Genomic DNA, 12,217 nt, shown 5'->3' with positions numbered 1-12,217 from the left:
ATGGAAGAGCGCAACCCCATTCGAGGAGAGCATCAAATGGCATCTGCGTTAATCAGCCCAGGGCTTGAGTGCTTAAAGAGCAGGAGGTCTGGCAGGAACAGGCTGCTGGGTGGAAGATGTAGCCCTTCTTATAGGGCCGGCGGGCAGGTGCATCCCTTAATGAACCACCAGCAGAATTAACTAGTGGTGGGTTAATTCTTGACCCATTAGTTATGTCAGGGCTATGATGGATGCACCTGAGCCACATGATTTTCTGCAGTGTAAAATGAGAAGAGGCTGTCTCAAGTGGGAAACTAGCCTTTCCCTGGAGGTGCTGCCAAAATTGGACCCTGCGTGGGCTGGCGTTGGCGATGGGATTAAAGGTGAAACTCCTGGCTGTACAGTCTGTTAGAGACGGGGGCTCGTTGGGGATTTGGCAAAATCCCCATCACCAAAAGCAGCTAAAATAAGAGTGAGTTAAGGAGGGAGGGAAGAGCAGCCCCCTCCTTGCAGCAGGATGGGGAGTACTGGCAAAACCAAACCCCATTGGTGTTTTGGGTAACTGGTGCTGGTCACATGCAGAAAGCTGGGCAGAAATGGGATGAAAGATGTGAAAAGGTTTTGTGGCTGGAGAGAGGGGGATGGAGATGCCAATGAGCTGGCTGGACCTGTTGTGGGACAGGGACTGCCATCCACCTCCCACGATTTCCAGACCAGTCATGGTCCATGGTCCCATACACCTTTCATTTCCCATCAGATGCCTTCTTTTGAGCAATATGGTCTGGGGATTGGTATTTTGATTGGCTTCTGGGTTCCACATGCTGGGGTGGACGAGGTGAAGTGAAAGGTTCCCCACCCAGGATAGAAACTTCATTGATCAGAAAAGATCCCCAAACTTGCCTGCTCTGTGCTTGTCTCCCTCTTATCTCCTACTGCAGGGGGCTGGTACGAGGGACAGCCTGTCAGAAATAGCCCTTTGCTGTCACTAGCGTGCCCTGAAAATAGTCCTTGAGCTAGGCTTGGCTTAACCCTTCCTGGGCCCTCCTGGTCAAAAATAGCCTTGCAGAGCATGTGTGACCTCTTTAGAGGCCACTTGTCATGTGTCTTGGCTGCTTGGGACTTTGGGGGGTATGGGGTGTGTGTGGTGACATAAGGCCCTGCCCGAGGTCTGGCAGGGGAGTTTCCCACAGGAACAGTTGCCAAAAGATCCAAACCTTGAACTTACCTGACATTTTATACAGTCTGTAAAGAGAGAGCTGTATCCCTCCTGCTGTGTGCTGACCTGGAGGTCTGCTGACCTCCACCTGCTCTGCCACCAAGAGTCATGGTTTCTCACTAAGTTCAAAGCCTTTTCTCACGTGCTGGATGTGATGCTCCTGGACTGCAGCCATTGGTGCAGCCCAAAAGACAGAGCTATTTGGGAAGAAGGGAGCCTGCCCATGGGGAAAAATGGAGATGGGCTGGTCAGGAAATGTTTTAAATGAAATGGCCATGAATTGGGTGGAGAGAACCAAGGAAGTGCTTGGTCAGGGTAGTAGGGACAAATCCTGAATGGCTTTTGAGCTTGCTGTGTGTAGGGGCAGGACTGTGGGTTGGGGTGGTGCCTTCCTGGCCCATGGTCTCCACAGATGGCTGGGCTGGAGGGGGTGACCTGCACTTCTGGAAGGGCTGCCTGGAACCAACAGAGACCATGCTCCTGTGTGGAAAGTATGGTCCCAGCACGGCGTCTGCCTGCAGGGAGTGTTAATGTCTCATCTTCCCACTTCTTTTTCAGGTCTCAAAACTGGAGGTGGCTCTTCAGGTGGCTCAGGGAACACTTTCCACTACACCTTCCACGGAGACCCCCATGCCACCTTTGCGTCCTTCTTTGGAGGCTCCAACCCTTTTGATATCTTCTTTGCTAGCAGCCGTTCCCGGGTGTTCAGTGGCTTTGACCAGGAAGATATGGATATCGATGACTATGATGACCCTTTCAGTGCCTTCGGCCGGTTTGGCTTCAGTGGCATTAGTGGGGTTCACCGGCGGCACCAGGAGTCCCTGCACACGCGGAGAAAGGTCCAAGACCCACCCATCATCCATGAGCTCAAGGTGTCCCTGGAAGAGATCTACCACGGCTCCACCAAAAGGATGAAGATCACCCGCAGAAGGCTCAATGCTGATGGCCAGACCATGCAGACTGAGGACAAGATCCTAAACATTGTCATCAAACGGGGTTGGAAGGAGGGAACCAAAATTACATTCCCCAAAGAAGGGGATGCCACCCCAGACAACATCCCTGCTGACATCATCTTTATCCTCAAGGACAAGCCTCACTCACACTTCAAGAGGGATGGGATGAATGTGGTCTACACGGCAAACATCAGTCTTAAAGAGGTGCGTATCAGTGGGAAATCCTGTGGGGTGGGAGGTGGTGCTGGGTTGTGGCACGTGGAGCCAAGAAGGGTGTCAGTCCTTTTCCTGCGCTGATGAGGAAGGACCAGGTAGGTCATGAGAGACACAAGCAAAGACCTCTGCAGAGAGGAGCTGCAGAAACCAGCTCATACTTGGTTTTGGAGATGCTCAATCTCTGTGCTGGGTGTAGGACATGGGTGCTGCGGTACCTGCTGAATGTGCCTTGCTTCTTGAGCCAATACAGGTGGTATTTACCCATTTTCTCCCTTCCCTATATGTCTTGTCCTTCTATTTTGGTGTATTCACATATGGGAGAGAGCCCAGATCCTCTGTAGGAACAAGGGAAACCCAAGTTTGCTGGCATGAGTTTGGTCCCTGCTTTTTCTCATAGACGAGCCTGCTGTGGCTTAGGTACTATCTGGGACAGTGCCAGGTATCAATCCCCATGGACAGAGCACTGGGTCACGTGGAGAAAGGTGGTACCTCACCATCGCTGAGCAATGCTTTAGCTAAAACCAGATGTTTTCTTTGGTTCTAGGCTTGTGTCTTAGGGTGGTTTCGAGGATTCCCGAGGAGGGTAGACACATACACAGACTACAAGGGGAAAAGCAATAAGCGTTTATTATCTACAAGCATGCGTTACACTAAGGGTATCTTGCAAAGCAATTGTCTTACCGACCCAAGGACTGTGAGGAAGACGGCCCGTCCGTACATTCTTGTGTTGTCCTGCGCCGCACGCTCAGCCCAGCAGTCGGTAGGTGCCAGCTTTATGTGGGCGTCCCCACGGAGGCAACAGTGGCCTCGCCGTACACCGATCCCCTGCTCTTCGGGAAATCCCAGTATTTATACAGTTGCAGAGGAGCGGGTTTCGACACACGTGACCAGTGAGTGCCGAAACACGCCTCTGTTGCTGACTCTCAACATAGGGAGCCTATGGTGTATGTGCCCGCTGGTCAGGCACGCTGCACACACCATAGCCATCCTGTCTATTGGTTCGTAGGCTTTGTACACACGGCATATTATCAATCATGCTTAAGCCAATAGCAAGATGTTGCAAGGATTCCTCCCTCTGCGTCCTCCCCTAGTATTGTTCAACTTTCTTATCTCTGTGGGAAACCATCTGGTTTCTCTCACCCAGCCTGTTATCTACTTCTCACCCAGCTATCTGTTTTTCTCACTGTGCTAACTGCGGTGTTCTCACGGGCTGAAAGTCCATCTTTCAACCCCTCTGCTGCGGTTTTCTCATTGTCTACTTCTCACTCAGTGTCCAACTATGGACCAAAATTCCATCTTTTAACCCCTCTGTATACATACCACCGCGTGGTCCGTGGTTGGAACACAATGATATTCTACTATTCTTCTCACGGGCCGGAAGTCCATCTTTTAACCCCTCTGCTGCGGTTTCCTCAGCTATCTACTTCTTACCCAGGGTCCAACTATGGACCAAAATCCCATCTTTTAACCCCTCCATATACAGCTTGCCTAGATAAAGAACCAAATAAACAAAATATTCAGACAGTGAGCAAAACCCAACATATCCAGGCTTCCAGTCCTGGAGGTCACAGCAGGGCTGGATGCATCAGAGCCAGCAAGCTGCATGAAGGTGGGAGAGGAAGGGGAGATTACCCAGGTACAAGATGTGCCATTCACCGCAGCTGCTGTATAACTACCTTTTAATAAATCCCAGCTGACAGCTGCATTTAACACTGAAGTTTTTGGCAGCTGCCATTTGCTGTTCCTTTCAGACTGTAGATGCTGTCTGTCCTCTTAATGAGGTGATTTTTTTTCTTCTGAAGACAGATTTAAATGCATTTCAGAACATAATAGAAATAAGCTCAATGGGCCAGACCTGGGGTAGGGAAACATGAACTTGTTAGTGTGCCAGTGAGTTGGGAGAGTTTTGTGATGGCTCTGCATCCCAGCTGAGGCTGTGACTGGGTGTATTGGGGGCAAGGGGCAGCCATGTAAGTCAGGCAGATCTGGGTGCTCCTGGTGCAAATGCATCTCAAGTTAACCTGCAGACTCAGGAGTTGAATTTCCTTCACGGTGCAATGTGCAGAGGTTTATTCCTGTGGTGGCTGGATCCCCTGGCCACTCCAGAAATACTGAGGAGAGGCTGCCTTATTTATGGAGTCATGCATGCTATATCTCAGATATTTCCTGCTGTGCATTCCCCCATCTGTAAAATTAACCCCAAGCTGGCTGTCATGATGTCCAGACCGTGTTAGCCCAGGTTCATGCATTGCTCAGGCTGGAGGGATTCTTGCTTGGAGTTGCCCTTTGAGCAGCAAGTGGAGAAACCTGCTATGGCCCCATGTGCTATTGCACCAGAAGTGCTGGTGCTGGGCCTGGGAAAGCACTGGCTCGGCTGTGCTGAGTGGTCCCCCAGCCACCTCACACCCCCAGGGCACCTGTGATCTCCATCCAGCTGCCCATGAGCAAGGTGTGTGTGCTGGCATTTGGTTTGCATGATGCAGTCACAAAGAGAGACTGGTGGAAATTGCTGGTCTGGGCAAATTCCTTGTCTCTCTGAGCTGGGCTGTCTGGTCTCTGTCCTCCCCCACTGCAAACCCAACATGCTGGGCATCATCAGGGAGTTGCTGGCCTGGCTGCCATCCCCAGCTTGCTGCTTGCCAGGGCAGGGTGATACTTTGCTGCTTTTATCTTCCATGAGAAGAAGTAGCTTAAGTGCTCTGGAGCATGAGCAGATGTCAGGAGCTCCCCAACTCCATATGCCACCATCTCAGTATGTGACGGAGCACCTTGTGGTACAACCTTTTCATCACCTGAGCCTACGGCTGTAAGCCTTGGGCACTCTCCTTGCTCCCTTCCTCCTTGCAAGTCTGCCTTTTTTATCTTGAGCTTTAGTCTTTTCCGCTGCCACAAGAGCAGCACAGCACGGTGCTGGCAGGCAGAGCTGGCAGGTGGTGGGTGCTGTGACCTGACTCGTGGTCATGCTGGAGATTCCTTGCCAGCACCCTGCTGCTGCGGGGAGCAACACGCCTGGTGCTCAGGCTGGGGGCAGTCAGGAGAGCATCCTCCTCCTCCATCCCACAGACCCCTCTGCAGAGCAACCTGGGGAGGCAATGCCTTCCCAGTACTCACATCCTGGCCCTGCTGGGTGCCACATCCCCCCAGCTGGAGTGGCACAGGGTGGTTGCTGCCTGGTGAGTGCTGCTGCCCAGCTGCTGCGGAAGCCAGAGGGCTTCCCCAGAGACTTGTGGACTACGGGGAAGTGTCCCTTCTTAAAATTACAGGTGTGCGTTGCAGTGGGAGATCGAGAGAGGGAAAAGTGACACTGCTCTGCCAGCAGCTGCCTCTCCTGGGAGGCAGATCTTCAGGCAGCACTGCCATCAGGGGCTTGCGCCAGCCCAGCTGCCTGCCTAATGCCTGCCTTTGGCAGCCGCCCATTTTGCATCATTTACCTAGCGTCACCTTCCTCAAAGCATCCATGTGTCAGTGCCTGGCTGAGATGTGAACGGTGGTGATATTTCCCCCCCCCGCCAGCTTCACTGTGAGCAGAGGAGGACCTGCCGCTGACTTAGATAAAGCTCAGTTTTCACAGCACAGTGAAGAGCTCAGCTATCAAACCCATGGTGATTTAATACCTAGGGATAAACCGAGCCTCTTTCTAGGATACAGGGCAGCTCCCATGGTTACTGATGTTACTTCAGCAACCAGTTTCCCAAATGCCAATGAAGTTGGGCAAGAAGAATGAAAACCAGGAAGATATGGTGAAGGAGCAATCACCTCTGGTTCTTGTATCTTGGCTTTAGGAAGGAAATACTAAGAGCCTGTCTGCCTTCACTGTTACCACTTGCTCTTCCTCCTATCCCTCTGCTTGCCCCATCCATGTGCTCCCAATAGGGAGTTCCTACTCTTCTTCCTATTTTATGGCTGGAGATGTCCTTTCCCTGATACATGTGGACTTGTGCAGCCCTCCCATGGTGCATGATGGTGGGTACCAACAAGCAGGAGGGCTCTAGCATCCTTGGGTGAGTGCAGGGCAGGAATGCATTGATGTGGGGAGATTGTCCTTCACTTCCCCCCAACCTGCTGGATGATCCAGCCATGCACTTGCTGCTTGCATAGAGCTGGCAATGGGTATCCCCCTGCAGCCAGAAAAGCTCTTCCCAGGAGGAGAGCCTGTGCAGAGGAGCTGTGCAAGGAGATGGCCCCAGCTCTCCTGTTCTCTGCTCACTGGAGTCCAAGAGCTGGCTCTGGTATGTTCCCACTGCAATCACTCTGGTGCAAAGCCCTGGTTCAGCTGCAGAAGCTGCAACCATTGGCTCTGAGCCAGTAGCCAGCATGAGAAGAAATGTTTCTCCTGGTGCCTGTTGCTGCTCTGCCACCAGAGGCTTTTCCTGGGGAGGGGGATGCAGAACATCCTCCCATCTACCCCAGAAACAGCAAATTGCATCCTCCTCCCCTTCCTTTGCAGGGTGTTTGGTGGTGGGGAGAAGAGGAGGGCTGGGACCCTCCAGGACCTGTCCCGCATGGGCAAGTCTGTGCCAGCTCCCGGCCTGGGAAGCTCAAGGTTTTACCCCTGGCAACCCCAGCATCACTCCGCAGTCCGCTCCCTCAGCCTTTCTCCCTTGCCAAAAGCCTGGAGACGATCCTGCCCACGTGTATGCCGGAGCTGTCCAAGTTATTTAAGGACACAAGGATTTTCTTGCTGCATTCCCATGTCACGTGGCTCACTAATACAGGCTGGCTTGCGGCTGCTGCGGCACCCACCGCCCTGGCTGCTGGGGTACAATGGGGTGGCACCCCATCCACCACTCTTGGCTTTGCAATGGGGACTGGTGATGGGGACCAGCCTCTCCGGGACCTCGGCTTCCAGGAAAGCTCAGTGCTGTGCCGTGGCCACACCGCTGTCCTGTGCCAGAGTAACCTTTTGGAGGCTGTTGAGGGAGGCGGGGGTATGGGACACGGGCTGTGCTATAGATAACCCCCAGTGCCAGGCTCTGGAGGGCGACGGCTGATGATGAACCACGGTGGCATCCGATGATCTCAGTTGGATTTTTGGCTGCCCGAGGTTGGGCGATGAGGCCGGGGAAGGGGTGGGGCTAACTTTAGCCTGTCCTGTTGCTGCGAGTGGCCAGCTGCTTGCAGGTGGTGCCTCCTGGGGAGGGGGGCACCCCTCTCCTGCATGGCTCCTGCAGCCCAGTTTGGCCGGCACCAGTACAGACCTGGGCTTGCACTGGTGAGCATCAACCACACTGCTCATGGGCATCATCCAAACAAAGCTGGGTGGTTTAACCTAGGGAGCAGCTGGGGGAGGGATGGGGTGCAGCGGCATGGCTGGCGGGGAATGCTTTTGAGTGGCAGCCCCGTCTGACAGTGTGTCCCCCTCTTCTCCCCACAGGCCTTATGTGGTTGCACCGTGAACATTCCCACCGTCGATGGGCGGGTGATCCCGCTGCCCTGCAACGACATCATCAAGCCAGGGACAGTGAAGAGACTGCGTGGGGAGGGGCTGCCCTTCCCCAAGGCCCCCAGCCAGCGAGGAGACTTGATCGTGGAGTTCAAAATCCACTTCCCAAACAGAATAGCTCCCCATACGAGACAGATCCTCAAGCAGCACCTCCCATGCTCCTAGAGCTCGGGGACTCTCCTCCAAGCAGCAGTATTCCAAATGCATGTGCTGCAGCATCTGGCCTGCACGGAGCAGAGGTGCCACAGCACTTTCAAATGCAGACACCCCCCCTCTCCTTTTCTAAAATTTCCATCCAACCCACCCCCCCACCCATCCCTCTTGGCCCGTTTTCCACTCTGGCAGTGGGGAGGCTCCTGCCTTACCTATCACAGCTCTCCTGGCTGCCAAACTTTTTATTTTTCCCCAGAGGTCCAGCTTTTCTGTCTTGCACAAGCAAGTGACACGGGCCCTTTGCCTGGGGAGGTGCATCACATTCTGTTTTTTCATATCACCTGCTTTTCAGGCACTTTTCCCACGAGAGGCTGGACTTGTCAAGGTTCGGCGCAGTGTAAATAGGAATCCGCAGGATCTCACATCCTCACTGTTTGTTAGTTTTCTCTTCCCCTCTTTGATACTTGCTGCTGTTTGGGGTCCCAGCTGTACTGTGGTGCTGAGAAGACTGTCCCACACACGTAGGGCAGAGAGATCACTCCTGCCCACAGTGGCACCCCCAGAGCCAGACTGCTTCTAACCTGGGACTATAGTACTGAGTCCAACCACAGTTTGCTTTCCTATGCCAAGCCTACAACCGAGCCTTAGCTGTGCCAAACAATGGAGTGCAAAGCACTTGAGGATGGTCCCGTCCAGCCTCCTGCCCCTGCCCAGGGCTGGGGCTGTCCCTGGTGCCCGTGGGCAGCTGGGCAGCATCTGGCTGCATCCACTGCCTGCAGAGCCCCAGCCAGCAGGAGGGGGGAAAGCCCAGGGTGGAGCTTTCTTGTTCAGATGTGTTGAGTTTGCATTGCTGCTTTTTAAAAAAATTTATATACATATATATAGAGCTCATTAAATTAGATAAACTCCATAAGGGTTTTTCTCTGCCTGTTTTGGGGTTCCTGGAGTGGCGCGCTCTGTGCGTGTGTGCCTGCGTACCACAAGCCGGGGTGCAAAAGCAGAGCCAAGCGTGAGCAGAGCTGTGGTTTTCACTAGCATTTGCATTCAACCTTCAGGATTTTACTAGGAAGAGTAATGCACATGTATATATTTTTCTGCAGGGACAATTCATTCAGGAGGTATTTCCGGTTATTAAGGTGGAGCTGGGAGGTGCATGAGGCAATCCGGGCTTGTTGTTAAATGCTCTATTTTTTTAAAACCTTTGGATTTCTCTCAGGAGAATTTTTATAGTTCTTACCTTTCTTGGTCCACTCTGCCTTGTCCCAGTTGTTTTTCCCAGGAATGGCTCCTACAGAGTGGGATGCATGTTTGACCTGGCTTTGTATGGCTCCTCTTCCACTACAGCACCACTGAGAAAACCTCTGCCAAAATATTCCCCCCCATCAGGAATCATTGACTTGAAACAGGGTGTACTTTGGGGCCAGGGGTGGGGTGGCAAGCATCAGGTTGGGTGTACAGCTGTACATATTGTATCATATGTGGTGGGGAGGCTGGCTGGTGTCACGGCTCTGGCACAGATGAGGAGACCTGTTAGGCACTGCTTAATTTATCACCCAGTTTGACCAGCAAGGGTATGCCACTGGTTCCCTCTGTTGGTCCCTGTGGAGTTTGACATCAAGAAACCTGGTGGACACTGCTGGAGTGAGAAGACAGGTCAGTGTGCAGATGCAAGCTGCTTTGTTTTTCTCAGTTTCAATGAAACCTGAATTTTTTTTTGTAATTTTTGTAATTTGTTTTGAATGTCAGTATTGAGAGAAAAAATAAAGTATTTTAAAAAATATACCTTCTTAGGGTGTGTTGTGATGGGAGATGCTGGGGCTGTGCACAACTCCATCAGGGCTCTGCATCCCCTTGGGGCTCTTGGGACACGGCTGACAGGCAGCAGGAGCAGGGGTCTGTGAGTAGTGGGTGGTACAGCCGGGGATGGGACAGTGAAGGGGGCTCCTTGCTGGTGGAGGCTGCTCAAGGGGGCTGGAGAGACGCTTGTGCCCAGCTCTTCTTGGAGAGGCCCTGGGGCTGGGCAAGAGGCAGGGGCACATGTTGCACCCCAGGGATATGAACACTGATACAAGGAAAAATGTTTGCCCATATGGTGCCAAGCAGAAGCACCAAAAGCCACACAACCCACAGCAGCAGACAGGGCTGGGAGCAGCTAATTGGGCTAGGCAGACTGAGGGGCAGAGCCAGCACAGCCCCTCCAGCCATGGGGGCTGACAATGCTGCCAGGCATGCCTATAGGGCAGGGGATGTCCATGGGGAGGAGATGCCCTTGGAACAGGAACACCCATGGGGCAGGGGATGTCACTTGGGAGGGCACTTCAATGGGGTAGGGGATAGTTGTAGGGATGCTCCTGGGGCCAGGGATACCCATGGGGCAGGAATGCCTATAGAGATGGCCCATAGGATGGCCTAGGGGACATGCCAAGCATGGATAGTGCCTGCCCTCTGCTGGCAGGAGCACACTGCTGAGCTCGGAGAGTTTTAGGGTGCTGCAGGGCCCCAATCTCTTTCATCAGGGACCAGCCTCTAACACCCGGGGGGGGGGGGGAGGGAAGTAGTGTCCCCCACTGCACACACCATGGCTGGGCTGCACATGGTCCTCTGTGGGGCCTGGCTGTATGGAGGGAGAGGGAGGGGGGGAGGGGGACCCACACTGAAGCACGTTTACTGGCAGGAGCTGTGACCCCATGGAAGGGACCCACACTGGAGCAGTTTGTGAAGAACTGCAGCCTGTGGGAAAGACTCACATTGGAGAAGTTCATGGAGGACTGTCACCCATGGGAGGGAGCCCATGCTGGAGCAGGGGAAGAGTGTGAGGAGTCCTGCCCCTGGGCTGCTGGGGGGGGGAATGTAGAGAAAAATCAGGAGTGAAGTTGAGCCTAGGAAGAGAGGGGTAGGGGGAAGGTGTTTTAAGATTTGGTTTTAGTTCTCGTTACCCTACTCTGATTTTGATGGGGAAAATTTAGTTTCATTTATTACCAAAGTCTTTTGCCTGTAACAGTGATTGCTGAATGATCTCTCCCTGTCCTTATCTTGACCCATGACCCTTTTGTTATACTTTCTGTCCCCTATCCAGCTGAGGAAGAGAGTGATAAAGCAGCTTTGGTGGGCACCTGGCATCCAGCCCGGGTCAACCCACCCTCCCCAGGGGTTTACAACAGGAAGTTGTGCTATTTAAACACGGTGTTCTAAATTTCAGTGTTTTTCTCCCCATTGCTACGCACAAGCCCCCCTCATGGATAGTCCCATCCTTCTGCCATTTTGAGATGAGATTCACCTTACCCATCTCCTCTCCACCCTTAAACCTAGCCAGGTTGATGAAGCTCTCCTAGATCTGCCAAGCTTTGGGGCTGAAACTCCCGCCACCCAGGTCCTACACAACTCCTGCCACAGAGGAGGCTGCCCTCCAACATGGCTCAGCCCCAAAGGCCTAGGGCACCCTTCTACCACACAATCTACCTTTAAGCCTCTTTGTAGAGATACTCAGTTCCTGCCCCCCTTCCTGTGGCCATTGCTTCAAACAGGGTCTCCCTCTGCAGTTCAGGGCTGGGCCCTATCCAGCCTGCCACACTGCTCCTGCATGCATGATGGGACCAAACCCAGAGCTTCTCTCATATAAAACACTGAAGTACAGTAGTAGCACATTTTTCAGTTCAGAAAAGGGAAAATAAACAGAGGAGCAAAGCAGCAACCTGTAACTGGAAAGAAGGATAAGAACCACTACCAGAACCTGACTACTGAGTATGAGGCACAAGGGGCAAGCTGGCAGCAAAGAACCATGTCTGTCATCAGAAACCCAAAGGGATGCATGAAACATTGCAGGGGAAGGAGAAAATCTCTCCACAGAGCCTGATGAACAGTGCTGCTGCAGCATTAAAAGAGGAAGCTCCCCTCTTCCCTAATCATAGCAGGGTCATGCTGCACCACAAACTCCAGAGACAGCTCAAAAGCTCCTTTGTGTCTGCCTTCACGCAGGGCAAATGAAACATGGATTGCTGGAGAAGTCCTTTGCTGCAGCGCAGCCAAAGCAGCAGGAGACCTGACAGCTCAGGGCCAGCATCAGAAAAGCAAGAGATACCTGCTCTCTTGGTGCTTCCTGACAAATTAGGGCAGGGGAACAAGACTGACAAACCAATTTCTTCTGTTAACTCGGGCTAAGAGGCATAAAAATGAAGAGCAACCTCGAACGCACCAGGGAAGCACACATACAGATGGGCTCCACCAGACTGAGGAGTGCTCAGATAACACATGAGACAC

At 52.9% G+C, this 12,217-nt stretch overlaps 1 protein-coding gene across 1 annotated transcript in view; it reads left to right on the top strand.

Moving 5' to 3' along the window:
• Positions 1-7,972, top strand: part of LOC309415150 (dnaJ homolog subfamily B member 5-like) — a gene marked incomplete at both ends in the record, with an annotated part of 21,048 nt that extends 13,076 nt beyond the window's left edge. The window contains 2 exons of the mRNA XM_082012590.1: positions 1,754-2,352; positions 7,739-7,972. Of these exons, the coding sequence (XP_081868716.1) occupies positions 1,754-2,352; positions 7,739-7,972 (833 nt within the window). The remainder of the gene's footprint in view (positions 1-1,753; positions 2,353-7,738) is intronic.
• Between the last annotated feature and the right edge of the window lie 4,245 nt (positions 7,973-12,217).

The sequence above is a fragment of the Phaethon aethereus genome (genome assembly GCF_964289735.1).
Source record: "Phaethon aethereus genome assembly, chromosome: W".
NCBI classification, from domain to species: Eukaryota; Metazoa; Chordata; class Aves; order Phaethontiformes; family Phaethontidae; genus Phaethon; species Phaethon aethereus.
Note: the sequence above shows the minus strand (reverse complement) of the source record. Positions and strands in the feature narration are given on the sequence as shown.